The sequence below is a fragment of the Malaclemys terrapin genome, chromosome 3 (assembly GCF_027887155.1).
Source record: "Malaclemys terrapin pileata isolate rMalTer1 chromosome 3, rMalTer1.hap1, whole genome shotgun sequence".
Taxonomy (NCBI): Eukaryota; Metazoa; Chordata; order Testudines; family Emydidae; genus Malaclemys; species Malaclemys terrapin.
Window position 1 is genome coordinate 102706717 of NC_071507.1, and position 27353 is coordinate 102734069.

At 43.4% G+C, this 27353-nt stretch overlaps 1 protein-coding gene across 1 annotated transcript; it reads left to right on the top strand.

Annotated features, from left to right (window-relative positions):
* The first annotated feature begins 205 nt into the window (after nucleotides 1-205).
* On the top strand, nucleotides 206-20417 carry NMBR (neuromedin B receptor). Its single transcript, XM_054023554.1, has 3 exons — nucleotides 206-2034; nucleotides 16724-17072; nucleotides 19814-20417. The coding sequence occupies exons 1-3, from the start codon at nucleotides 1607-1609 to the stop codon at nucleotides 20213-20215; spliced, it is 1179 nt and encodes a 392-aa protein (XP_053879529.1). The 5' UTR covers nucleotides 206-1606; the 3' UTR covers nucleotides 20216-20417.
* Nucleotides 20418-27353: the final 6936 nt, after the last annotated feature.

Below are 27353 nucleotides of genomic sequence, written 5' to 3' on the forward strand. Positions count from 1 at the left end.
TCAGAAAAAATAAAGATAGAGGACAATTTCCAGACAGTACTCATGGCAACTAGCACTATTTCACTGTATTGCTATAACCCGGCTCTTGACATTGAAAACTTAAACTCCCCTAGATGTTTCTCCATTGTACAATATTTGTACAGGTGCATCGTATTAAATGAATGGATCCCACTGAAAATGTACGATACGATTAGGAAACCAAACGTGAGTCTTTTATGACAAAAATATCCGAACCACACCCATCACCATATTGTAGTCTAAGAATTTTCGGGCGACCCACAGTGTTTCAACAAAGATCTTAAGTATGTTGTTTAATGGAAGAACAAGGCCCTCTGGTGATCGACCCTACGCTGCACAGACCCATTCATCACTTACAATATATGTTGATTTGCCATTGGCATATTACAGCACAGATACATCTCAGTTTTTCCCATTTCCTTAATCCAGACGAATTTTAGGTTAACTATTACAAACCAAAAACTCAAGGCAAAACATTCTTAGTCTGTTGGCCAAACGCTCTTTGAACTCGACAAAACAAACACAGTTGGATAAGATGTTTGAATATAGATCCACCCCCCCCCCCCTTTAAAGCTAGTCGGTTTCAAGAGTCACTGGAAAGCGTCCGGGACTAAAGAGGTTTTGTTTCCTAAGGAGAGTCTACGCGTTTTCAGCACTAAATGCTGGACACCCCCACACACCCCCGCCCGCGCGATGAATGGGCATTAGAGCCAGTAACATGGACTGGGCAGCTCCCTGGGCCAAAGGCAGAACTATCCAGTTAGCAGCATTCCTAGGTGGTTGGTTTATCACTCCGATTTGAGCTCCAGCTGGAAATGATAACAATACGTAGCAGGACAGGTGTGGAGGGTGGTAGCTCACTGTCGCCTCTTCCAGCGGTCTCCGAGCCAAACATGCCTTCATCTGGAGGTGAAGAGCTCCTCCCATCCACAACCACAACGGACCAAATTTTACGCATTCCACCCAATGGGCTTGGCGCCTCCTCCCAGCAGAGGCGGAGCTGAGCGAATGTAAAAATGGAAGGACTGAGGCAGGAGAAGACCAAGCCTGCCTCCAGCCCATCAGCTGGCCTCTGTCAGAAAGGGACTGAAACACAGCACGGGAAGAGGCTGGGGACCATCAAAGCTTGTGGAAGGAGCTGTACAGTTCCACAGACCCGGAGGGCTGTACTCTCTTCTCTTGCCAGAGCAATGAAGACCCGGCTAGGAAGTTATGCCAGTCCCATCACCATCTCCGTCTGAGCAGCTGTGAGAAAGGACTTCGGGATGTGCCCTTCAGAACAGAAGCACTCTGAAGATGATGATTAAGGCAAACAGAAAGCTGCGTTCTGGATCTCGTTTAGTTTCCCTCATCTTCCCAATGTGCAAGAGACTGTTCTGACCCCGAAGAAGTGGCTCTGGGTAGAGAAATGGCACAACTGAAGGTTTCTCTCTTCTAACTCTTCAGCGTTTGCCCGCAGACAATCCCTCCTTTGCGTTTTTGGTGGGAGAAAACTTGGAAGAAAGAAAGAACAAAATTTTCTTTGCTGACTCAGAGGCAAATCCTTTTGCTCTTTCCCATTGCAGTTGGTATCTCCGCAGCTGGGAGGATGGCTGGGGAGCTCTCCCTCAACCTTTCCGTGCAGCCCGCAGGAGGAAATGTCAGCAATGCTTTGGTGCCAGGGGTGGTGCTGAAGACAGACCTCCTGACCCCTTCCCGGGGCACGGCGATGTTTATCGTCCGCTGTGTGATCCCTTCGCTTTACCTGCTCATCATCACCGTGGGCTTGCTAGGCAACATCACCCTGGTGAAGATCTTCATTTCCAACAGCGCTATGAGGAGCGTGCCCAATATCTTCATCTCCAGCCTGGCCGCCGGAGACCTCTTGCTGCTGGTGACCTGCATGCCGGTGGATGCCTCCAGTTACCTCTTCGAGGAATGGATGTTCGGGAAGGTGGGCTGCAAACTCATCCCGGCCATCCAGCTCACCTCGGTGGGCGTGTCCGTCTTCACTCTCACCGCCCTGAGTGCAGACAGGTAAGATGGCAATACGCCTAGAGATCGTGTGTGTGTGTGTGTGTGTGTGTGAGAGAGAGAGAGAGAGAGAGAGAGAGAGAAATTTCTGTTCTACAGGACCAACTAGCTGCTACCATAGGAATGCTGCTGCAACAGAACGTTCTGTTTTGACATGCCCTTGAATTATATCTTAATTTTATTGCCCAAAACAGCGATATCAATTTCAGCTCCAATCCAAACATACAGAAAAAACAACAAACACTCTCACTCTTTCCTCCAACACATAAAGAGAAAAGGGCTTATTCCTGCATCTCTTTCTGCTAAATGATTTAAAGAGAACCATTCAAGGAATTCAAGGCTACTGGATCAGCTCCATTAACATTTTCAAACTTTTGTAGAGGAATAGCAGATAAAGAAAAATACACTTTCTCTTTCTACCATCCCTCATGTCCTAGTCTGACAATTCTTACTCATAGTGGTAGGTATTATTCATATAAGTAGCCCTATTGACTCCACTGGGACTGTTTCCAGGTGTAGTATTTGCTTGAATAAGGAAGGGATTGCAGGCTCAGGCCCTAAATGACAGAAGTATTGCAAAATGACTGACTACATCCTTTAAATTATCATTGTCTTTTTTTCTTTCCTGTTTTGAACACTTTTCTTCAGCTACAGATGAAAGTTTTTGAACTCCTTCAGACAAAGTTCTCACTGACTTCTGTGGGAGTTTTATCTGAGCATGTGCATGTATGACTGGCTTGTAATGTATAACACTGATAAAGGTTTGTGTTGGAAAATACATCTTTAGCTTTAACACAAGTTTTTTGTTTTTGTTTTTGTTTTGTTTTGTTTTTCCTTCAGGGTATAAAACAATTTTATTTCAGGTTTTCAGCCAGTTTGCAAAAGAGTCTAATTTCATCTAAGAGCTTGATCCAAAAGCCCCTCAAAGTCAGATTAACTTTAGTGGGCTTTGAATCAGGTCCTATATGATTACTTTTGTATAAAGCATTCAGTCTATATTCATGTTTTGTATCTTTGACTGCAATTTGTGAAAGATCCTTAAAGGAGAATGTAACACTCTGATTTTAGGAATTTTCCTCAAACTGCCTTATATATGAAAGTGGACACGCAAAATATTTTTTCATTTTAAAAAGTGCTACTGTGATATTCTATATGATATGTAAGGAATATATTTGCAAATCAGAGATTTGTAAAATCACCAGTGAAATATGGTGGTGGTGATAAAGTGGTTCGTTTGAACTTTTTTTACTTTTGAGATACAACTTCTGAGTCATCATAAATTCAGTATTATTATACATATAATTTTGTATCCTTGTTATATTCATAAAGATGCATGAAAGTAATAATAATGCTGAAGTCATGATGACTGCTTATATTTTAGTGTTGACATCCTAGAAAACAGCAATACACACTATGTCTTGACTGAATAAAATATTTTTATTACAGGTGGTTCCTTTAACATTTTACAGGTTTGTATTGTATTATGCGTAGTAGAAATGAGAGTGATTTCCCTGATAAAGCCAAGCATATTATTTGACAACTGTGTTTCTTCTTTTCTTCTGTAGATTATCTTTTAATTTACTGGGGATTTATTCACTTGGTAAATAATTACCAATCTCAATCCATCAGTCTTTACTCAGCAAAAACTTCCATAGACTTCAGTTGACTGAGTCGTTATTACTTTTGGACACAGTCCAACTTCCATTAAAGTCAATGAGAGTTTTGACTTAATGGGAGTTGGAGAGAACTCTTTCAACCCTATCCTGCTCTTTTGTAGACCTTAAGCTCCCATTGAACTAAATGGAAGGCATTCATACTTAAGGAATGCTGGACTGATCTCCAAAGAAGTTACAGGGGCCCCACTGTAGTTTACTACATGGTTAGTTTGGTGCACAGTAAACATACTCTTTTCACGGATATCCTTTAAAGTATTTGTACATTTTACTACATTGTAACTAAAAGTTTTTCTGGTCTATCATTGCCATGAGACTCAACAGAAAATACTCAGACAGACCTAAGGAGAGATTTGTGAATTTGTCTTTTTTTAGCTTTAGGAGGAAAAAGGAATCAAATTTGTCCCTTTAAACTTCAGTGGGGCTAAACATACAAAGTAAAATATTCAGAGTTTTTTTAACAGTATGCCTACATTTACTATTTGGATTGTATAAAAGGAGTTGGGAGAAACTGGAATGAGGAGCAAAAGGGAGGGTGTAATTAATAGTAATCATAAGTTTGGAAATTCCCTACATCAGGTGACGTGCTACAGTAATGGTGATTTCTGAAAATAAAATATTACAAAGGTTGACTTCATAAGTCACCATGGACTGAACAGTATGATATTTGAGTATTGAGATTTGTTGTGGATGGGGGTCAATTAATATTCTTGTTTGGATATTACAGTGGTACTCATTGCATATACATCTATTCTAACTGTGCTTTGTATTTCATTTGACCTTTCTGTTACAGATAAATATTTTCTTCAGAAAACTGGCGACCTCTTCCTTTTAGTGAAACAAATGTGTACCTTGTATCTTGTCCCTTGTAGAATACTGGGCTCCCATGATCTTTCTCCACATAAACTTCCTGTAGAAACTTCCTGTACTGCATGATGATTTGAAACAATTATATCTGCAAAATGCCTAGAAAACAAATTTCAATGTGTCTGGATTCTATCATAGAATCATAGAATATCAGGGTTGGAAGGGACCTCAGGAGGTCATCTAGTCCAACCCCCTGCTCAAAGCAGGACCAATCCCCAACTAAATCATCCCAGCCAGGGCTTTGTCAAGCCTGACCTTAAAAACCTCTAAGGAAGGAGATTCCACCACCTCCCTAGGTAACCCATTCCAGTGCTTCACCACCATCCTGGTGAAAAAGTTTTTCCTAATATCCAACCTAAACCTCCTCCACTTCAACTTGAGACCATTACTCCTGGTTCTGACATCTGCTACCACTGAGAACAGTATAGATCCATCCTCTTTGGAACCCCATTTCATGTAGTTGAAAGCAGCTATCAAATCCCCTCTCATTCTTCTCTTCTGGAGACTAAACAATCCCACTTTCCTCAGCCGCTCCTCATAAGTCATGTGCTCCAGCCCCCTAATCGTTTTTATTGCCCTCCGCTGGAGTCTTTCCAATTTTTCCATATCCTTCTTGTAGTGTGGGGCCCAAAACTGGACACAGTACTCCAGATGAGACCTCACCAATGTCAAATAGAAGATCACATCCCTAGATCTGCTGGCAATGCCCCTACTTATACAGCCCAAAATGCCGTTAGCCTTCTTGGCAACAAGGGCACACTGTTGACTCATATCCAGCTTCTCGTCCACTGTAATCCCTAGGTCGTTTTCTGCAGAACTGCTGCCTGGCCATTTGGTCCCTAGTCTGTAGCAGTGCATGGGATTCTTCCGTCCTAAGTGCAGGACTCTACACTTGTCCTTGTTGAACCTCATCAGGTTTCTTTTGGCCCAATCCTTTAATTTAACTTGGTCCCTCTGTATCCTATCCTTACTCTCCAGCATATCTACCACTCCTCCCAATTTAGTGTCATCTGCAAACTTGCTGAAGGTGCAGTCCATGCCATCCTCCAGATCATTAATGAAGATATTGAACAAAACCAGCCCCAGGACCAACCCTTGGAGTACTCCACTTGATACTGCCTGCCAACTAGACACGGAGCCATTGATCACTACCCGTTGAGTCTGACAATCTAGCCAGCTTTCTAGCCACCTTATAGTCCATTCATCCAGCTCATACTTCTTTAACTTGCTGGCAAGAATATTGTGGGAGACCATATCAAAAGCTTTGCTAAAATCAAGGAATAACACGTCCACTGCTTTCCCCTCATCCACAGAGCCAGTTATCTCATCATAGAAGGCATTTAGGTTAGTCAATTAGGTTAGTTAAGGATAATGGACCAGATTTTCAGGAAGTGTAAATGGAGCTATGCTGATTTACACCAGCTAAAGATTCAGCCCAACATTTTCAGCTTCCTTTAACAATACCATGGGCTACTGTTTATAGTTCATACTTTTTTGCATGGTCAGATTTTTCTAATATTGTGATCAAATATAATTCTGCTGCTTTCTCTAGATTTTTTTTTCTCTTTTTAACAAATGCTTAAAGTGCAGAGGGTCAAATGCAGCCCTTTTGTAACTCCATTGAAATCAATGGAATTAGACCAAGCATAAATTGGGTTCTATCACCATACATACAGAGTGACTTATTCTTCTTGTTTAAAAGCATGACCAAAAGAAAGCACTAATTAGATGGCTATTAGGATAATTGAGTAATGGTCATGGTTGAAATTCAGGCTCCACTGAAGTTAATAAGTTTTTTTATCATTGACTACACTAGACCCAGCATTTTAACTCCTACATTTTAATAGCAAAGCCCCATCATCATTTTGGCCCCAATCCAAAAGCATTTAAGAACATGCCCACAGTTAAGAACCTGCTTTAGTGCTTTGCTGGATCAGCACCTTACATCATTATTGAGATTTGAATAGCTCAGCTATTCAATACAATATTACTTTTAATCTTGCATGGAACTATGCATAAGTAGATGTAGAAATGGAGAGAAAGACAACTACAGTTCTATATAACCTTAAAAATATATGAGTTCAGTGCTGGTTTCTGACTTTATAATAGAAAACAAAATGCTTGTTGAGTTAGTTTATACCTCTATTATTTCTTATATTGTCAGATACCCAATTAAAAAATTAGGATGAGGTCCTTCAGCAGTGGTGCTAAAGTCCTTTACTAGCATGTGGTGGGTACCAAAATATCTCATAGCAGGTACTGGGTTTGTATCCTTAAATATTTGCATACACACCGGACCATGAAGTCATTTTATGAGACATAGGCCTCAGAAAGTGGTATTTTCATGAGTAATGTCATGTCACAGTGTCAGCATTTGCAGGTAGTATTGTCTTATGGACTGTATCCCATAAGTTATGGTACATAAAACATCAGTTTTTCATAAGTGGGGAACTAACAGTAAAAGATTTACCTTGACTAGAAGTCTGAGTTCAGAGGTACCCACATTCTCCTAAACAAGTCTGTCTCTCTTAAAAAACATGGAGTGGAGGCAAAAAGTAATTATTTTCTACACTTTTTTTATGCTAAACTCCACTGGCACACTGAGTGTGTAATGGAGGGGTTTGAAGAAATTTAAATCATCCAACAGGTGTAGTCAACCAGATACTGAGTGCTGTATCTGCCATCCCAGCCTCCTTATACCAGGACTGACATCAAGGGTCAAGAAGACTGCAATCTGCCATCTTGGGTTCTCTTCATTAACTCAGGAAGGACATTTTAAAAGAATAGGAAGGAGAGAGACTGAACGAGAGAGGAAAATAAGTGAATTCCCTATCAGTCTCTCTATCTAGGTATTTTTAATGTGCCCAACACTGGTTTCTGAGCCAAATCTTTTATTCAGGATTTTAAAATGTAAGGCCAGATCCTCAGCTGCTGTAAATGGACACGACTCTGACGTCAACAGAGCTGTGCTCCTTTACACTGCCTGAGTATTGGCCATAACATTTCTGAAAATCAGGGGGACGTGTTATCCTGTGGCTGCTCGTTAATTATTCTGCCCATCACTGGCACAGGCTATTCCTGAATTTAGAAAGGAAACGTGGGGAATGGTTTTATGACAGTAATAGTTTTATAAGGGTAAACTGTAATTGAACAGATTTTACACCATAGGCTTCTGCCTCCAGACATTTATGCTTATGTGCAACTAATATGTTTTATTGACCTTCTCCTCTGGTAGTCGTACCTTTAGGAGATGAAAATTGATTTTCTTTATTAAGGCATGTGCAGAGCAATAGTGTGCTTCTCGACCCACTGCCTAAGGATGTGCAGTAGCAATGGCCATACAGTATATTATATCGAGGTGGGTATATATACACACCTTGAAATGATGTTTATATAAATTATGTATTAGTGGGAATGTTATTATAAAGAGACTATGCTGATGCAATATTACAACAAAAAAACTTCAAAAATAGACTCCAACAACAGACTGCTGAATTGGAATTAATTTGCAAATTGGACACCATTAAATTAGGCTTGAATAAAGACTGGGAGTGGATGGGCCATTACACAAAGTAAAACTATTTCCCCGTGCTTCCCCACCCCCTACAGTTCCTTACATCTTCTTGTCAATTGCTGGAAATGGGCTATTTTCATTACCACTACAAACAGTTCTTTTTCTCTCCTGCTGATAATAGCTCATCTTAACTGATCACTCTCCTTATAGTGAATATGGTAATACCCACTGTTTCATGTTCTCTGTGTATATATATATACCTATCTTCCTACTGTATTTTCCACTGCATGCATCCAATGAAGTGGGCTGTAGCCCACGAAAGCTTATGCTCAAATAAATTTGTTAGTCTCTAAGGTGCCACAAGTACTCCTGTTCTTTTTGTGAATACAGACTAACACGGCTGCAACTCTGAAACCTGTCAGTATGCTGAAGTTGTTTCACTTTCCTAGTTTTGTGAAACCAACCTGTTCCAATATACTGGGAAGTTTTTGGAAATCATTAGTTCACTAAGGACCTTTACTTCAATGGGCTTTGGATCAGGCCCATAGTGAGGGCAAGGGGGAGAGGAATAAAACCCAAAATGCTTCACTCCCTTCAAATGTCTTGCCCATTCAAACCTCCAGGAGACAAGACCCATAGGAGTCAAAAAGTTTTATAGCCTGATCTTCTAATCTATTACTAGACTAGACTGGGGTGTAAAATGGGTGTAATGGAATGAAGAATCAGGCCCTTAGTATTTGCTGTTTTCACAGTCGCTGCTAGCCTTTCTGACCATATTCCATATTGAACCGAATCTGTTACGGCACATTAAGTTGTATAAAAGGTGCCCATCAGTGAATTTTTGGATGCATCTATATGCTTAAATATCATTACAATAGAGAATATTGAAAATTCTCCATTCATTCTTTCACCATCACCCTCCTCAGGAACAGGCTTGAACAAATAGATAAAGATGTCTTTTATCAGTCGGTGAAAGGCTGTGCAATACCAGGTAAATGGATTCAGGCCAGTAGCAGTAAGAGGCTATGGCTCTCCATGGATCTGCGAGTTGGCCTCTTGCTGCAAGGCTTTTGTTAGCCTCTAAGAAGTACAGTAGGTTTATTTTAGATGAGAGGTGGAGGCAGAGGCAAGAGAAAAAGAAAAGGCAGAGAAATGTTCCCATCTTTCTGTGAAAGTCCAGATATGGGGGGGGGGGGAGGAGAGAGAGGGCGGGAGGGAGTTTGAGTAGGATAGAATTGTACTTCCTACCTGCAAGGTGATCATATTTTCAAAATCAAAAACAGGGAAATTTTTAAGGTGACACCTTTTAGGGTGGAGAAATCATCATACCAAAGACAAGAGTATCTTTTTAAAAAGTGTCATGCTAGACTATTGCTGCTGCCAGTTTTGGGCTCAACAGGACCAATTTCTTGGAGTGGCAGAATTTGTTTCCCCAGAAACTTATGAAACACTGAACACATGTCACTGACATTCACTTCGAGCATATGAACAGTTTTAATCATGTCTCCACTCACCCATTCAATTTCTCTTCACTCCTAGTGCTTATCATCACATTGAATGATCATTCCACGGTAAATGCAGAGCCAGTTCTACTCAGCAAAGGGATATCTCTTGAACAAGCATTTTATATTTGTTAAAAAACAAACAGCACCAAATGGATAAACTGATTCTATGAAAAACTGGGACATTGCAGGTGTCCTGAAAGAACTTCCCAGGACACTAAACCATCATATGAATAAGGTCATTTTCTCCTGTACTGAATAGTCAAATTCTGCTCATCTTACTCAGGCAAATAGACTCATTAAGTCCATGCAGCTGCTCATGTAAGGAAAGCAGGATTTGCTTTAGAGGGTTTACTTTTCACCCTCCTGGTATAAATTTCTCTGCATGATCTACTACTGGACACTGATTCTTTGTAAAAAGTGCTGAGTTACAACACCTTAATTCTGTATTTAGACTCCTGACGACCATTTATATTGTCAAGCTAAACAATGCCTTCTTATATTTCAAACCTAACATAATCACACTCAAAGTAAAATTCCAGTAGAGAGATGAGCATGGCAGATGACATTTTGGGGGATTACCTGTGGGCTAAGCACTGGTCCTGTTATCTTACAATGGAAGCTCTGTGGCTAAGTCATTTGTACCGGAAAACTTCCCCAATAGCCTTAAAACATAATCCAATACAAATCACAGTAATATGACAACAATTTGCAATAATCAGCTTTAAATTACATCTCAGTTATCATCACCTTTTCTTTTTGAGTCAATAGTTGGCACCATTAACATCTCTGAAATTCTCAGATAAACACAATCTGCATTTCAATCTGTTTCAAAAGTAGCGGGAATGCAATATAATCAGATTGCGTCATCTATGTTTTTACAAACACCTTCAAATTGCAAAAACATTCACTCTTTTCATAACTGGGGGATCCAGCTGTCTCTGTAACTGCAGGGCAGTATCGGTGCTTGCCTTTATAGAAAGAAATCAGTTTATAACACCACAATTTGGGCTAGATCCTCAGCTGGTATAAAGAGGCATAGCCCCAATGACATCAATGAAATTATGGAGACAAGGGAGGTGAGGTGATATCTTCTGAGCTTGTCTTTCACCAGCAGAAGTTGGTCCAGTAAAAGATATTATCTCACACACTGCCTCTAAAATCCTGGAACCAACATAGCTACAACACCACTGCAAACAACAAATGAAGTTATGCTGATTTACACCAGCTGAGGATGTGGTGTGTTAGCACTGTGTATATGTAAGGCAGGAGAGCCTATATGTCCTATTTACACAGGACATTGAACGTAACTGTTTGGCTTTACTACAGGAGTTTACTTATAAGGTCCACAGCATTGTTAGTAAAAGTAAAGGAAATCCCTGTAGTTCCATATTCCTGGACAATATTAATGATGGTTCTTTGTGAAGAGCTTGAAGGGATTTTCTTTTGTAAGGTACAGACAAATGGTTTTCATTACACTTCTCAGACTGCTGTCGAACAGTTTGTGTGGATGCAGCTTGTCTCTAGAAAGTAACCCTGAACTGGATGTTTCTGATGTGAGGATCACTCTCCTTTGACTACTTCGTTGGTCCTCGTTTCAATTGATTTCCATGCAGATTACATGGTGTAGTTTTAAGGCCCTAATCCTGCACAGTAAAACACCCACTGACTTCAAAGGTGCAGGATAAAGGCCTAAGCAAATAAGTCATCTCACTGTTAGAAGTACTGAGAAAATCTGGCATCATGTTTTGGACAAGGCTGCTTGTTAGTGCTGCAGGTCCATGAAGCAGATCTCACTGGTGGCAAACAGATAAGGAAAGAAACACCCCAAATTTGCAGAAAAGCAAAAGGGATATTTCTGTTTTGTCATTGTGGTTGCTACTTTGAAAACTGCTTTTCCTGATGGCTGACAAGCTGCTTGAAAATGGTGGATTTGATGGCTTTGTAAGAGAAAAACCTAGTCCAGCTGTGAAGCTATACCCAAAAAGCAATTAGACATGCTTCATTTCAGGGTACAGTGTGTGTGGCAGGAAGTGGACTCAGTGCAGTGCAGAGCAGCACAGCAGTGGTCAGGAAGTCTGATGCCTGTAGTGGTGGTATAGCTGTAAGGACTAGAGACTTCTTTTTCTTTTTTTTTTTTTGCTACTTCCCTATTCCAGTTTAGCAACTTTTAAAGCCTTCTTCCAAAACTCATGATTATACTCCTGGCTGTCATTAAAATTGTTCTAAGTTCTGCTGACGTCCAATCCATGTTCTGAGTCTTTGGCCACCCCCTTGGTCATCTTCCAGCCACAATCATTGAAAAGGCCATCCTACCAACATAACTCTCAGGTCTCCACTGGACATATCCATACCAACATAGCTTCACCTCCCTCAACTTGTCTTCAGTTGGGGCAACCTGCATTAGGCCTCTCGCAATCTCATTTCATTTTCTATCATGGAACTGACCATCTCAACATCTTCATTTCCATGGTGGGGAGCATACTGATTTCTTTTCTTGTTGCTGACCAAGTCTCTGTTTCATACATTAGGATGGGTTGAATTGCAGTTTTACATACTTTAGCTTTTAACTTTGTTGGTATCTTTTTAATCACAAAAAACTGGGGGCATCTCCCACCATTTGCACCAAGCAGCTTTGGTATGATCTCAGGCATCACTCAGAAAGGTACCATTGCCAGCAACCATTGATCCTGGGTATTTAAATTATTTCACTTTAAGCTCTTTGCTTGTAATATCCTTTATGGCAGGTCCTCCTCGATCAGTTGTCACAGCCTCAGTCTTACCAACATTCACTCTAAACTGTGTTGCCACTGTTCAAAGTTGGTTGCAGGATCGCACAGTCATCAGCAAACAGCATATTCCAAGGTGACTCCCTTCGTATATTCTCATTTGTCACATCCAAGACAACAAAAACAACAAAAACAAAAAAGGTCTCAACACTGACCCTGATGCAGGACAACATTTACTGGAAATTCTCAGTTGTAGCCATGTTTGGTTTTGATTATGGTAGTCACTCCGTCATATATATCCTAGATAAGAAGGACATATTCTTCCAGCACATCTTTCTGTCACAAAGTCTGCCAAACTAATTATTGTGGTACATGATCATACACCATCTCCAAGTCCATAAAGACCTCACTCAGTTGCTGTCTCTTTTCTCTGAACTTCTCCATGAGTACTTCTAGAGCAAATATGGCATAAATCTGTGCTGACCCTTCCAAATTTCAATCATTTCATACAGACACTTTTCGATAACCTCCCATACTTTCATAGCACTGGAAAAGGACTGAACACCAGGCTAAATTCTGCACTTGGATTCATGGGAGCCCTATATGCACATCCAAACACTGAATTTGGTTCATTGTTTTAAAAATATTTTCCCCAACCAGCTTCAATGAGAATGATGAAGTTGTTGGGGAAGGAGAAGGAAAATAGTCAGAAGGAAGTGAAACATTTTTTAGCACTCAGATCTACTCCCAGTACCAGAGTCATATTTTGATAATATCTGAACTTTTATATGTCTTCCTGTGCATGCATATGCTATAGGCAGGAAGGAAAGAATACAATACTGAAAACAGCGCAAGCAGAGGGTGCTCAGCAAACTTCAGGTCCTCAAAGGTATTTAGGTGCCTAAATACTTTAGAGGCTGGAGATCTCAGTCCCTTGAATGACATTAGTGCAGTTACAGAAGTACAAACATTGAGAATGGTACTTTGCTGTTTCATTCATAAAATGAATATTTATAGTAAATTATTGTCCTGATTCATGGTATTTTATTATTTAAAAGAGACAAATTACAAGAATGCTCTTTCCCACAGTATTAGTTGCAATGGAAGATGACAGTATCTAGCACTTGAGTGGCTTTTTCTCTCTCGAAGCAGCTATTATATCTGTTTCTTTAAAATAATCGTCACAGATGATATAATCAACGTTAGGGTTTGAGACCACGTGACTCCAACAAAAATTTCTTTCAAAAAAATCTTTCATTCCAACACTAAGACATTTAGTTTGTGTGTCGAGGGGGTGAGGGGTGAGGATGACGGAGGGAGTTTCTTCCATGCCAACAATAAGAAGCTCTGTAACATATCCACTAGGCAGGTTCAGATATTCACAGTGGGAGCTTCAAGTGAGCGTGTGAATGTATTTATAAGCAGAATGCCTAAGCTCCAGAGAAAGGAAATTTATTATAAAAATATTTCCTACAATGAGGCACCCTTGCCATTGGTGGTAATGTTAGAGAAGGGGGAAGACAGAATTTTAGGGAAGACTTCTAATTAAAACTGAAGACTCATTTATAATATCTACATGACCTAACTGGCAATGTACAGTGGGCTGGGTTCATCAAGGAGGTTAATGGGAACTTGGGTTTCCTTGCTAATTTAAATAAATAACATTCCTTACTTAGGTTTACTTCCAAATGTTAATAAAACCTAGCCAAATTTGTCAAACTTGTTTATAGAAATCTAGCAGCTCATAGATTTCAGATTGTCCTGTTATCTACATCTGTGCCAATTTTGAACAAATAGAGAAGCTGCATAATTACCTTTTAATTAATGTCAGAATGCATCATTTATGTCTGATTTCATCTATAATCTGTTACTACCATTTCCTATGCCATGTCTCCTCATAGGTATAAACAACGGGCCAGATTCTGCAACATGCTGAATGCCTCCTGTCAGGTGCTGAGTTCCACTCCCACTAACTTCAGCTGGAGATCAGGGCACTCTGAACTCACAGGACTGGGCCCTAGGACAGGGAGTGAAGAATAATGTGTCCCTTTGAAAATGCCTGGGGAATTTAAGTAGACAGGGAACACTGATGAAATTTTGCAGCCTGACCACCCTTATTCTTCAGACCAGAAGCCAGGGGTTCTTTTGTTACCACAAGTGATCAGTAACTTCGGTTTATGTCTCATCTTAAAGAGGACACCACCAAAAGCACAGTACCCTCTAACACTGACTCAATGATGGCTCAGGTGAAACTGTGCCATCTACTGAATCACCAACATCAATTTCTGGTTCAGGCCTAACAGTACTTAACTGATGAGAGCTGACAAGACCACAGTTGCAGGTGGTGTGGCTGCAGCTATAATAATTCAATGTCCTGTCATGAAAGAGAGAGAGAGAGAGAGAGAATTGAATTTAATACAACACATGGTTTCCACAGAAAAAAATGAAATGTTTTTTAAAAAATTGGCAGATGTAATAACCCAGCGTCAGCTCAATCAAATCATAAAATGAAACATATGGTTTGTCTTTGTATAATGAAATCAAGGAAGACAGAACTAAGAAAGATATTGTTGACTAATAAGGTCACAATCTGTGTTTGGAAGCCTTCATGTTCTGCACAGAATTTTTCTGTCTCCGTCATGATAGCATAAAAGATTTCCATTAAGCCTGATGCCCAGATCCTCAAAGGTATCCCACTGAAGTTAGGAGCTTCAAAACCTTTGACAATCTGGGACTCAGGTTAATGGAGATCCTTTATGCTATCATGATGGAGACAGAAAATTTCTGTATAGAACAAGAAGGTTTCCAAACACAGGAGTTGCTGCAGGAAACATTGTGCCCCAGAAACTTTCCTCTGAGGAACAGTTCCTCCAGTGCTTCTCTCTTGCATTGGCTTAGGAATCTGCTACAGCACTATATAGACTGTAAGCTCTGCAGGGCAGCCACTGTTTACTACTCTGTTAAGTGAGTGTAGCACAATGAGAACTTACTCTTGATTGGCCCTTAGGTATTACCATAATAAACATGATTAATAAAATAATAATAATACATGGCATAACATACTCCTCCCTTGGTTTCCAGACAGCGCTGAAGGTCGGCACATAGGGGAGTGGAGCCATCTCTCAACCTCTCCTCCACTCACTCACAGTGCAGGAGAACATTGGATGTTTAGCTCCTGCTTTCCCTTCTGTGCCTGGGTCTGCAGTTTAGGGATATCTAATGCAGCCTGTGGTGCTGGGTGCTAGAATAATTGGGGGCCCCTCCCCACCCCTTCCGCCTGCATTCCCCCCCCATGCTTCTGCTGGGGGGAACAGGGTCCGAGCGCAGGGGCTTGCCCCACTCCACTTTCTTGGTGCTCCTGCTGGGGGGAGAGCATGGTCAGGGTGCAGGGTCTTCCCCTGCTCCCTGGCAGGAGTGCTGGGCAGGCAGGCGGAGTGGGGCAAGCCCCTGTGCCCTGATCTCTCTCTCCCCCCCCAGCAGGAACACTGGTTTGCTGAGCTGGTTGGGGTGCTGGGAAGCCCATTTTTTCAGGGCCTCCCAATTGGCTGGGACCCCAGGGCATGAGACCCCTTGGCCCAGTGGCTAATCTGCCACTGGGTCACAGCTTCACTCCACTCTATTCCCTTGTGTGGCTGAGTTAGATGCAGCCACAATCCAGCCCTTGGTATCCACTTAGCTATATGTTGACTTCTGCTTAGAGCTGGGTGGGAAACATTTTTCCCATCCTGTGAGAATTTTCAAGATTTCAAAAAAAATTCCCATCCTGAATTGGGACAAATTCAAAATGTCAAAAACTAAAAATCTGAAAAAAAAATCAGTTTGGGTCAATCAAACCATTTCATTTCAATAATTTCTGAAGTTTTGTTTTGCTTTTGAAGATTTTTTATTTCTTATTTTTTTTACTATAATTAACTTAAGATTGTTATGAACCAGAAAACTAGAATTTTTCATTTTGATAATGTAGAACTAAAACATTTCAACAAGTTCAAAATGTGTTGTTTTTTCAAAAATGTTTGAGTTGAGAAATTTATTCAAACCAACCCTTTCCAGCCAAAAATTTTAGTTTTGATGAACCAGTCTTGTGAAAAATAATCCTGACCAGCTGTATTTCTCTTTCTTTTATTTTACTTTACTGTGGAATGATATTCCTGTTCTTTTATAAGTGTTTGCCTTTTGTATCCTATACTGTTTGTTCATTTTTCAATCCTGGCAAAAGTAATATACATTAATAAATACAGTATACTGTAGTAAAAATAGATTATATGTAAATCTATGACACATCACATCAGAAAAATTCAAGTGTTACATGTTACTTTAACCAAAGGCTTATATTGCCTTTATGCATCAGACATAGAATGTTTATTATTATTATTAATTAATTAATTAATTAATTTTGCTCCTCTCCAGGTACAAAGCAATTGTAAATCCCATGGATATCCAAACATCAAATGCAGTTCTGTGGACGTGTTTTAAAGCTTTCGCCATCTGGATAATCTCCATGATGTTAGCAGTTCCTGAAGCAGTTTTCTCTGAAGTGGCCCAAATCGATGGCACAGATAATGTCAGTTTCAGGGCATGCATACCGTATCCCAAGACAGATGACATGCACCCAAAGATCCACTCTGTGCTGATATTCTTAGTATATTTCCTTATCCCTCTCACCATCATTAGTATCTACTACTATCATATTGCTAAGACTTTAATTAAGAGTGCACACAATATCCCTGGAGAATATAGTGAGCATTCTAAAAGACAGGTAAGCTATTTGCAGTGCACTTGTATGGTGAAAAATTTATCTGCTGTACACATTTTAAAATAAAAGCACAAAAGCTATAACATACCTAGTATAGGCCTAAGATTATATTAAAATTTTCATAGGCATGGACCCAGGTCTAGCATTAGCTCAAAAATCTCCCTGTTTTAAATCTTATTTTACAACAGCTCTAAGACTGGTTTGGAATGAGTATTTTTACTCTATTACATAAGAAATACAAAGAAAAACAAGCCGAAGAGTGTGTTTATTTCTTTTCTATCTTAGCCTTTTAGTGAGAAACAAAAATGATTCAACTGATGACATTAATTACTATTTATACTGATGAATGGTATTGGTGACTTGAGTATTTATATGTTTATTGATTTAGCAATCACTTTTGTATATGTTAAGAAACAGCATTTGCTGGGGCAACCAGTTGTAGCTTTCTGACCTCCATATACTCATCTCTTCCTGAAAGAAATCCAGTGCATTACAGAGTAATCTGTGGAAACAAACTATAAAGGGCCAGATTCATCAAAGGTGTAAAAAAACCTTGTGACTGGAAACTAAGTATTGAAATACATCAGAAAAGGCAGTTCTTGTAGGACTTCTAGTCTAGCTGAAACCATGAAGTACTGAAAATTCCTTGAGAAAACTTGTAGTTGTAAGGATTTCTCCTTGTTTCTAGAACAATATGGCTTGGATAAGCAGTCAAATTTTGGGGGCATTTCCCTGAATAGAAATGCTGAATCTACCGAGGTTCTCACTATCCAAATTTAGTAGTACCATCCTTCTTGGCATCCTCTATGTTACAATATGCTACAAATCTTTGAGACAGAGCATTTTTACAACCAACTCAACTTAATGTGACATATCAGCAAGCCATATCAGAAGCCTACTCATCAATGTAAATGACACAACAGTTTTACTGTTCAACAAAGTAAATCTTTCTGAGGGAAAGTGCCTCAAAATCATACATCCACTTTACAAACAGCTTAGATTGCTTAATAAAAGACCAATGCTGATGAAAAGAATTAGGTAGGGTATTTGCTGCCACATTTTAGACTGTTACCTGTTTACCCCCGATAAGAGAGAAACATATTTTTAGACGGTAAATATTTAACAGAATAATGAAAACATTTCCTGGTGTCCTCTCTACTCAACATTTTGTTTCTATTCTAGTCTGTTTCTTATTAAAAACACACACTTACCAGAACTGGACCATTTTCTTATTCTGCGAAATATAAAGAACCGTTTGTCTGACCTCAATGAAAATAAAGCTAATTTACATCATATTTCTGAAACTGTTAGAGATTCTTTAAAAAACAAAACACATTTTTCCTTTCATTATTTGTTGAGTTTATTTATTAGATTAAAAAGGGGGGAGGGGGGGGGCAGCCTGACCAATGTACCTATCACTTGACAAATGGTAAAGGATTCAGATTCCTGATGCCAACCAGAGTTTCTCTAAGAAAGAGTACAGATGGGGAACATATACATCTCATATTTTCTGCTATCTTTGCAATTTACAGCTATGAACAGTGAGTGGAAAATGGGTGTAAAATCCTACCAGATCAGAATGGTAGCATTTATAGCCAATTTCCAGCTCACTTTGCACAAGTGTACATGGTTGCACAAGGTGAAAGGCAGTGGAGAATCAGGCCGAGTAGAAGCAGGAAGAGATTCATAGGCCTAGAGTGTGTGCCCCTCATGGCACAAACTTTGCAGAGCTAGAAAACAGCCTGCTCTCTATGGCTGTGTGAAACCCACTGGTTTGGGTTTGGATGGGTAGTGGTGAACTATATTTACTGGTTTAGTTGACAGGGTTTTGCAACCCTCCAACACCCCCAAGTTCATTTGAGTTTTTCTAGTAAAAAATAGAGCCAAAAAGCATGAATCCTCCGCATAAGCCCTCCTCCCCATAGCAGGCCTTGGCTCTTCCTACAGTGGAGGGAACACACAGTGGCTTTCTATCTTCACTCTCTTCAGGGGTTGACCATCTGGCCTGTTCCCTCCATCCTGTTTTTTGTGAGGACCAGTATGTAGACCATATTCCCCCACGTTTAGCCCTGTAAATATCTTCGGAGGAACAGGTGGCCTGCAACTCCCACTATTCTACAGCAATGCAATTGGGAACTGCTTCTCTAGTGTTGCTTTGGATGCTTTACCAGACCCTTTACCTCAGTCTGCAGCTGAGACGCCACTGAGTGCTAAGAGCACTTGTTCTGGGGATTTCCTAAGAGAATGGTACAAACTGTGGCATTTCAGACCCAGAGGGAAATAATGGGATGTAAGTACCATTGCAGAGCTAAAACTTCATGCATCAGACTAATAATGTCTCTAAATTTCAAACCTTTTGTCAAATTAGCCAAGTGTTGAGATATGTTCCAAAGGAATCTATTCTACCAGCTTACTGTGGTGACTGAAAGCCAATGTATACTTGGAATATGAGTCCATCTTGGTGTACTTATCTATGTAACAAACCCATATATAAAGGCCAGTCTATCTAGTTTAGCTGCCAGCAGCTGAGGATTGGTTAATGAAAGTGAATTGTAAATGAGAAATGAAAGCAAATGAGATAGCAAAAGTAATTTAGCCCTTAAAGGGAGTAATTTTATTGATCTTATCAGAATTCATTGTTAGAGTTTTTGTAAAGTGAAATGTTACATGTTTTAATTAAGTCTATTATGTGGATTAGTTCTATTCTGTGTTGTTAATTTGGTTCTGTTGATTTATCATTTTAGATGGAAACTCGAAAGCGTCTGGCAAAAATTGTTCTGGTCTTCGTTGGCTGTTTTGCCATCTGCTGGTTCCCTAACCATGTATTGTACATGTACCGGTCCTTTAATTACAGTGAGATCGACCCATCGCTAGGACATATGATCATTACCTTAGTGGCCCGAGTACTGAGTTTCTGCAACTCCTGTGTCAACCCATTTGCACTATATTTTCTGAGTGAGAGCTTTAGGAGACATTTCAACAGTCAACTGTGCTGCAGGAGGAAATCTCATCGAGAGAGATCCACCAGTTATCTGCTCAGCTCCTCTGCCATACGAATGACTTCTCTGAAAAGCAATGCCAAGAACACTGTGACCACCTTGACGCTACTGAATGGGCACAACCTAAAACAGGAAATGTCATTATGATTTCAACAGTGTAGTACTTTATCTGGGAATAAATTTGGGCTTTTATTTTACAGCCATGTCAATAGCTTAAGGTGCTTTCACTAGTTCTTGAAACAGAGGATTGATCCAAGTCTCTCAATTTGGGACCATTGCATATCTAACTTCTAATTACTTCAGACAGAAGTGAATGATATTACTGAGTGAGAAGAGAAGAATGAGTGTTTCTAAGACTATTTGTTAAGGGGCACAATTCTGTACATTTAATATACAGGATAACAAAGGTATGGTGTTAATAGATGTGTAACTGATTTGATGTTATTTAAAAAAGAATATTGATTCACTTAGCTGAACAATTTATGGTAGGTAGGGGTGAAAGTAAGATAAATTACTTACCGGTACGGAGCCCAGATCCAGGCCCCTGGAAGGGGCAGGGCCTTGGGCGGAAGGGGTCGGGGTCAGCCTCTCCCAGCCAGCCCTTCCATGCTGCCTGGCCTGTGCTGCCTGGGGCTCCGGCCGCTGCTGCTGTAGCAGGCCGGAGCCCCAGGCCCCAGGGCAGCTGCCCCTTCCCCTCCGACCCCCGTTAGGGTCCTTAAAGTGCTGCCATGGTAGTGCTTTAACATCGGCTGTGTACGGGCTGGTACTGGTGGCCACTTCTTACTGGTACGCCATATCGGCCCACTTTCACCTCTGATGGTAGGTGACTTTTTATGACTATTGCTAATTGCTCTTGTCTGGTTCTAATAGAGTTGTATGAGGAACAAAACTAAAAATGATGCACACACACTGTTCATTAGGGCTGGGAGAGGTGGTTTTTCTAAAGCCATAGGTTCTAGATTCAGAAGAGTAATCAAAACGTGAAGGTTGGATCTGCAGTTGTGCAAATCTGCGTAGTTCCATTCACTTGAATGGACCTACAGCAATTTATGACAAATACAAATTTGGTTTTTGAAATCCAAGCTCTGTTTGGCTCTGGCAGACCATGAGTTCTGGGAGGCTGCATTTTTAAAATTTTGTTCCTCTGTATTATAGTCCTAGAAGCAGGGCAAGAACTACTAGGCAGCCAGAATCTTTGTCACTTGCATAGCACAGGATTCCAGTTAGTTAGAATTTTGAAAATGACAGTTCCTTTGAAAATTAGTTAGCTAATGTCAGGGGAAAAAGCATTTTCTGAAACTTAAAAGTTTCTCAGAAACCAAAATTTCAAAATAAAATTCTATGGTTTTGTGAAGCCTGTAACCCCACTGGGTATGTCTACCTTGCAATTAAACACCTGCCACAGGCCTGTGTCAGCTGACTCAGTCTCACCGGACTTGGACTGTGGGGCTATACATTTGCAGTGTGATGTTAGGACTCAGGCTGGATTCTGAGCTCTGGGACCCGCCCCCATCACGGGATCCCAAAGCTCGGGCTCCAGCCCAAGCCTGAACACATACACTGGAATTTTACAGCCCTGCAGCCCTGAATAGATGTATTCAGTGGTTTCTACTGTGTCTATTGCTCATTATATTTCACTTCTAATTTCCTACTACCAAGTGTCGTTGTAGACGTAAAACTACTATAAACGTTAATGGAAATATTGAACATGCAGTACAGCAAGATTAAGGGTAATGTTTTCAAAGACCCCTAAGAGAAGTAGGAGCCAAATCCTATTTTCAAAAGTGTCTTAGACACATAGAAGCCTCACTCTCTCACTGAAAGTCAGTGGGACCTAAGTCACTGATGCAGTCTTGAAGATTTTACCCTAAATCCCTCAAGCAGGGATTTTCAAACTTTGTACTTGTTTTAGTGCAATTAACGGCAAAACATGGACAGTACCATGTGACCAGGCAGTGCTCAGTGGACCAGCCACAAAACCTCTCAGGACCACAGCTTAACCTCTAAAGGATTATGCTACGGTGTGGGGAATTTCAGTACTACTGCTTTCAAGGGGTACACACTTAGCTGTAGAACTGGAATTGCAAGGATGATGAATGGTAACTGATTCTACCGTGCAAAAGAGAAATGGTAAGACCTCCTCTTGCCCTGGTACCACCTTGTATAAAGGGGCTACAGGGCAGGTGTAAGATAGTACAGAGCCAGCCAGGAGTGAGGGGCAGTAGATGGTGGGAGGAGACATGGCCAGGGAAGACTTGCATGTAGAGATGCATAGCTCCCGAATCGCCAGTCCACAGGCGCGGCAAACTGCTCCCATGGCTACGAGGCAGGAGTGACCTTCAATCCAGCGTTTGTGTTTGGGAAACTTATTTGGCTGATTTGATTGTACCCTCGCAGCTGGTGTTCACGCGCTCAAGAGATGGGTTCGTTATCTTATGTGCATGTATACTGCCTGGCTCTTCTATGCGCAAGAATGTAACCACTAAGAAGAGTTGTAAACAAAGTAAGGAGAGAAATAAAAACCCCAGGAAAGTTTTCCTGGGAGGCTTTTTGCAAGAGGCTTGTAAAGCTCTCTAGCTACCACAGACCTGGCGTTCTGTTTCCTTTCCTGCGTCGTCACCACAGCTGGTGACCCCGACGTGATACCCCTCTACTCACCGGCTGGATACGCCGAGCGCGCCCGCGGCTGTTTGCCGCCCCTTATTCGTGAGTATGGGGGGGAAACTTTCCAGTGCCCAGAAGGAGCACGCAAGAGAGTTACAAGAGATTATACGACAGCGATCATGTGTCGCTGTCCCGGTCGCTCATATTGAGGACCTCCTAAGGGAAATAGATCGCCAGTGCCCCTGGTATCCAGACTGCGGGTCATTGCAGCTTTTTGATTGGATACAGATTGGGATCACCTTGTATAGTAAACCCCGTGCCCCAGTTCAGTGCCTGCTGCTCTGGCAGCGTTGTAAGGAGGCACTGGAGGGGATCGGCCCCAACAGCCCCAAGCCGGTCCCCCTTTTGCCCCCAGGTGATGGGCCACCCCCCTCCTGCCCACAGCTGACCCTCCCTGCGCCGCCGCCCGTGGCGGCGCCCCCCTGCCTACCGGTCGGGCAGGGGGGCGCTGTCGCCGCGGCGGTGCGGCAAGCGCGTGAGGCCGGTCTCTTGACCGATGAGGAATCCAAGTGTGGGTTCGAGGCGTTTCCCGTCTCTTGGCGGGATAATGGAAATGGGGGGCAGATAGTGGACTGGGAGGCTCTCCCCTACTCAGTTCTGCGCGAGCTCCGCAAGGCAGTTCGTGAGACCGGGGTGCGGTCCACTTTCACCCTGGGGATCTTGGAAGGTGTGTCAAACGGTTACTTCTTGCTCCCCCAAGATTGGAAAGACATGTGTCGCATGGTGCTGTCTCCCGCGCAATACGTTGTGTGGGATAGCGAGTACCAGCGAGAGGCGCTTGCAGCAGCAGCGCAAGGTGGGGGGGCTTATCTTGCTGAGCAGTTATATGGCACAGGGCAGTTTTCGAGCATCCCCGAGCAGGCGGCGGGCACGCCCCGGGTAGCTTTTCCCATCATTGGCCAGTGTGTCCGTCGCGCGTTCCGCAGGGTCCCCGCTGCAGGCGAGTCCTCTAAGTCCTTTGCGGTTACTCGGCAGGGTGCCACCGAACCATTCCACCAGTTTATTGACCGCCTCCAAGAGGCAGTCCAGAGGCAGATTGATAACCCGCAAGCCCAGACTGAACTAATGATAAAATTGGCTTACGAAAATGCCAATGCAGACTGCCGCCGTGCCATGCAGGCAGTGGTCGGGCGCCCCGGGTATACCCTGGCAGAATTGCTGCAGGCGTGTGCTGACGTAGGCACTCAGACCCATCAGATGGCCCTGCTGGCAGCTGCCCTGCACAAGGGGCAGAAGCCTCAGGGGAACTGCTTTAACTGCCAGAAGCCCGGACATTTTTGGCGGGAGTGTCGGGCCCCTGCGGGGGGCATGTGTAAAAACAAACCCAAGCCCCGGACAGACCAGAGGCCCCGCACGCTGTGTCCGAAATGCAAAAAGGGCTACCATTGGGCTGCGCAGTGTCGCTTGGCCGGGGGTGACAGCCGGGTCTTGGCTGCTAACCGAGACAACCCCCCGGGAAACTAGTAGGCGGGCCTGCGACCAGCCCGAGACCCAAGGCCGCGCCCCTCTCCGTGCACGACGCCCCCGCCGCCACAAGGGGCAGTGCGGGGATTGACCTTGTTAATCAGGAAAATATGGATATCACTCTCCCCGGGGAGGTCCTCCTCATGCCGTCCCAGATTCAGGGCCCGCTGCCGGAGGGCATGGTGGGCCTTGTCCTACCCCGCTCGTCCGCCAGCAAGCAGGGCCTGTTTGTGGTGCCTGGGGTGGTGGATTCGGACTATGGTGGAATTATCCATGTTCAACTGTGGAGTCATCTCCCGAAACGGCTGTTTCAGGGAGATGCCTGGGCGCAACTCATACTTGTGCCCTACTCCCTTCCGGCAGGGGGAAGAAACGTTCCCCGAACCGGAGGCTTCGGGTCCACCGACCAGCGCACTATTCACCCACAAGTGGCAGCAGTTGTTAAAGACATTGGAGCACCCCAACCCAAACGCATTTACTGCCTCAACGATCAGCCGTTCGAGGGTGTTATCGACTCTGGGGCAGACATTACCGTCATTGCCGCTGCGCAGTGGCCCGCCCATTGGCCCACAGAGCAGGCTCCGGCAGTTTGGGGTGTGGGCGGGGCACAGGACTCACAACGAAGTGCCCGATGGTTGGAGGTTAGGGCGCCCCAAGGCATCCGCCGCGCCCGTATCCGGCCTATCATTCTCCCCGTCCACCTCAACCTGTGGGGCCGTGATTTATTGACACAGTTCACTGCCACCATCCATATCAATGATTAGGCATACGGCCCTCCCCCTCCGTTGGCTCACTGACGAACCCGTATGGGTTGCGCAGTGGCCGCTTCCTTTAGAAAAGCTGGAGGCCCTCCAGCACTTGGTTAATGACCAGCTGAAGGCAGGACGTTTGGAGGAGTCCACTAGCCCCTTTAATACCCCCGTGTTTGTGATTAAAAAGAAATCTGGCAAGTGGCGCCTCCTGCAGGACCTTCGCGCCATTAACAAAATTATACAGCCTATGGGTCCCCTGCAGTGTGGTACCCCTAATCCCAACCTTATTCCCTGTGATTACCGGTTATTTGTAATAGATTTAAAGGATTGTTTTTTTACCATCCCCTTGCACCCTGAGGACCGGGTGCACTTTGCCTTCACTGTTCCGGTTTTGAATCACTCCCAGCCCACTCCACGCTATCAGTGGAATGTGCTCCCTCAAGGCATGTTGAATAGCCCCACCTTGTGTCAGCATTTTGTTGCGCAGGCCCTACGGCCCTTCCGCGCAGCACACCCAGATGCCTTAATTTACCACTACATGGATGACATCCTGGTGGCTCACCCCGTCCTCCCTGATGACTGGCTGGACAAACTGCGCCACCAGCTTGCGGCGTGTGGCCTGGTTGTGGCACCGGACAAGATCCAGCGTCAGCCACCCTTTTTGTATCTTGGTCACCGCATGCTCCAGTCATATGCCCGTCCAGTTTGTCCCGAGTTGGTATTGCCCAACCCTCTTACGTTTGTACAGCTTCAACAGTTATTGGGGTCCCTTAATTGGATTCGTCCTTTTTGCCCTCTGACTACCTCCATGCTGTCCCCTCTTTTTTCTGGCCTTCGGCAGGGCCGTCTCCCCGGAGATATCATTCCCGTTTCCCAGGAACAGCGCCAAGCGGTCACCCTCATTAACCAGACCCTGGCCCAGGTGTGGGTCGACCGCCGAGAAAGGGAACAGCCCCTTTTTGCCATTTTGCTTCCCACACTCTCACAACCGACAGCTGTCCTCGCCCAGGAGGGGGCGGCAGCGCGTCTTCGTTTAATTGAATGGATTTATTTGACCCACTCCCCTCCGCATACTATTCAGACACTCCCTCAACAGGCCGCAGAGCTGATTTTTAAAGTGCGAGAACGGTCCCGTACCCTCTTGGGTTGGGACCCCGTTGCCATTATTGTCCCCATCCCGGCTAAAGACTGGGAACGCACTGTCTCTTGCAGTGCCACCCTCCAATTGTCTCTTGCTGACTATGTTGGGGAAGTTAAATATCACATTCCCCCTGACCCCCGTCTTTCATTCCTACAACAACGTTGCCTTCACCTCCGGCCGTCCTTGTCAACCGTCCCCATTAAGGATGCACTTACCCTTTTTACGGACGGCGGCCCAACACGAGGTGCGGTCAGCTGGCAGGTGCAAGGCACTTGGCAAGTCCGCTTTACCCTGCCTCAGCACTCCCCACAGCGCGCAGAGTTGGCTGCTGTCATCCTGGCCTGCCGATGCTTCCAGGATGACCCTTTTAATTTGATTACTGACAGTCTTTATGTTACTAATGTTCTTAAGTCTCTTCCAGGTTCCTATGTGTCGCCCTCCTGTGATGACAATTTGTTGGCCCTTTTTCTTACCCTGCAACAGCTCCTTTCCTCCCGCTCTAGCCCACTGTTTGTGGCACACATTCGCAGTCACACCACACTACCGGGCCTATTAACAGAAGGCAACACGGTGGCCGACCAGGCGGTCAAATCGGTGGCCTCAATTTTTTCCTCCCCAATCGAAAGCCACGCCTTTTTTCATCAATCCGCCAAGGCCCTTGCCAAGCAGTTCACTCTCCCATTGTATCAGGCGCAGGCCATTGTTCGCCAGTGTGACCTTTGCGCTTCTCTCTCCAATAGCCCGGAGGTAGGGGTTAACCCTCGTGGAACCTCGGCCAACCAGCTCTGGCAAATGGATGTTACACATTTCCCTCCCTTTGCCCCCTGGCAGTATCTTCACGTGTGTGTAGATACCTTTTCCCATTATGTGTGGGTCACCCCCCAGAAGGGTGAGGCCTCTCGTCATGTTATTAATCACATGATTCGCGCTATGGCAATCATGGGTCACCCATCCCATCTTAAGACCGACAACGGCCCCGCCTACTGTAGCTCGGCCTTTGCCTCCTTCTGTACCACGTGGGACATTGTCCACACGTTTGGTATCCCGTATAACCCCACAGGCCAGGCCATTGTGGAACGAGCCAATCGTGCGCTCAAACAAGCCCTGGTCCGCCAAAAACAGAAAGGGGGGATTCCCGTAGGCCTTCCTCCCCGCCAGGAATGGCTGGCTGCAGTGCTTTTTACCCTGAATCATTTGAATTTGACTGACAACTACTCTGCAGCAGAATGTCATTTTCGCAGCTACCAGGCCTTGCCCCGCCCCT

Coding starts and splice junctions, on each gene's coding strand:
- NMBR (XM_054023554.1), top strand. CDS start 1,607: ATGGCTGGGGAGCTCTCCCTCAACCTTTCCGTGCAGCCCGCAGGAGGA. Junction 2,035..16,723: donor ACCGCCCTGAGTGCAGACAG/GTAAGATGGCAA, acceptor GCTCCTCTCCAG/GTACAAAGCAATTGTAAATC. Junction 17,073..19,813: donor GTGAGCATTCTAAAAGACAG/GTAAGCTATTTG, acceptor TTATCATTTTAG/ATGGAAACTCGAAAGCGTCT.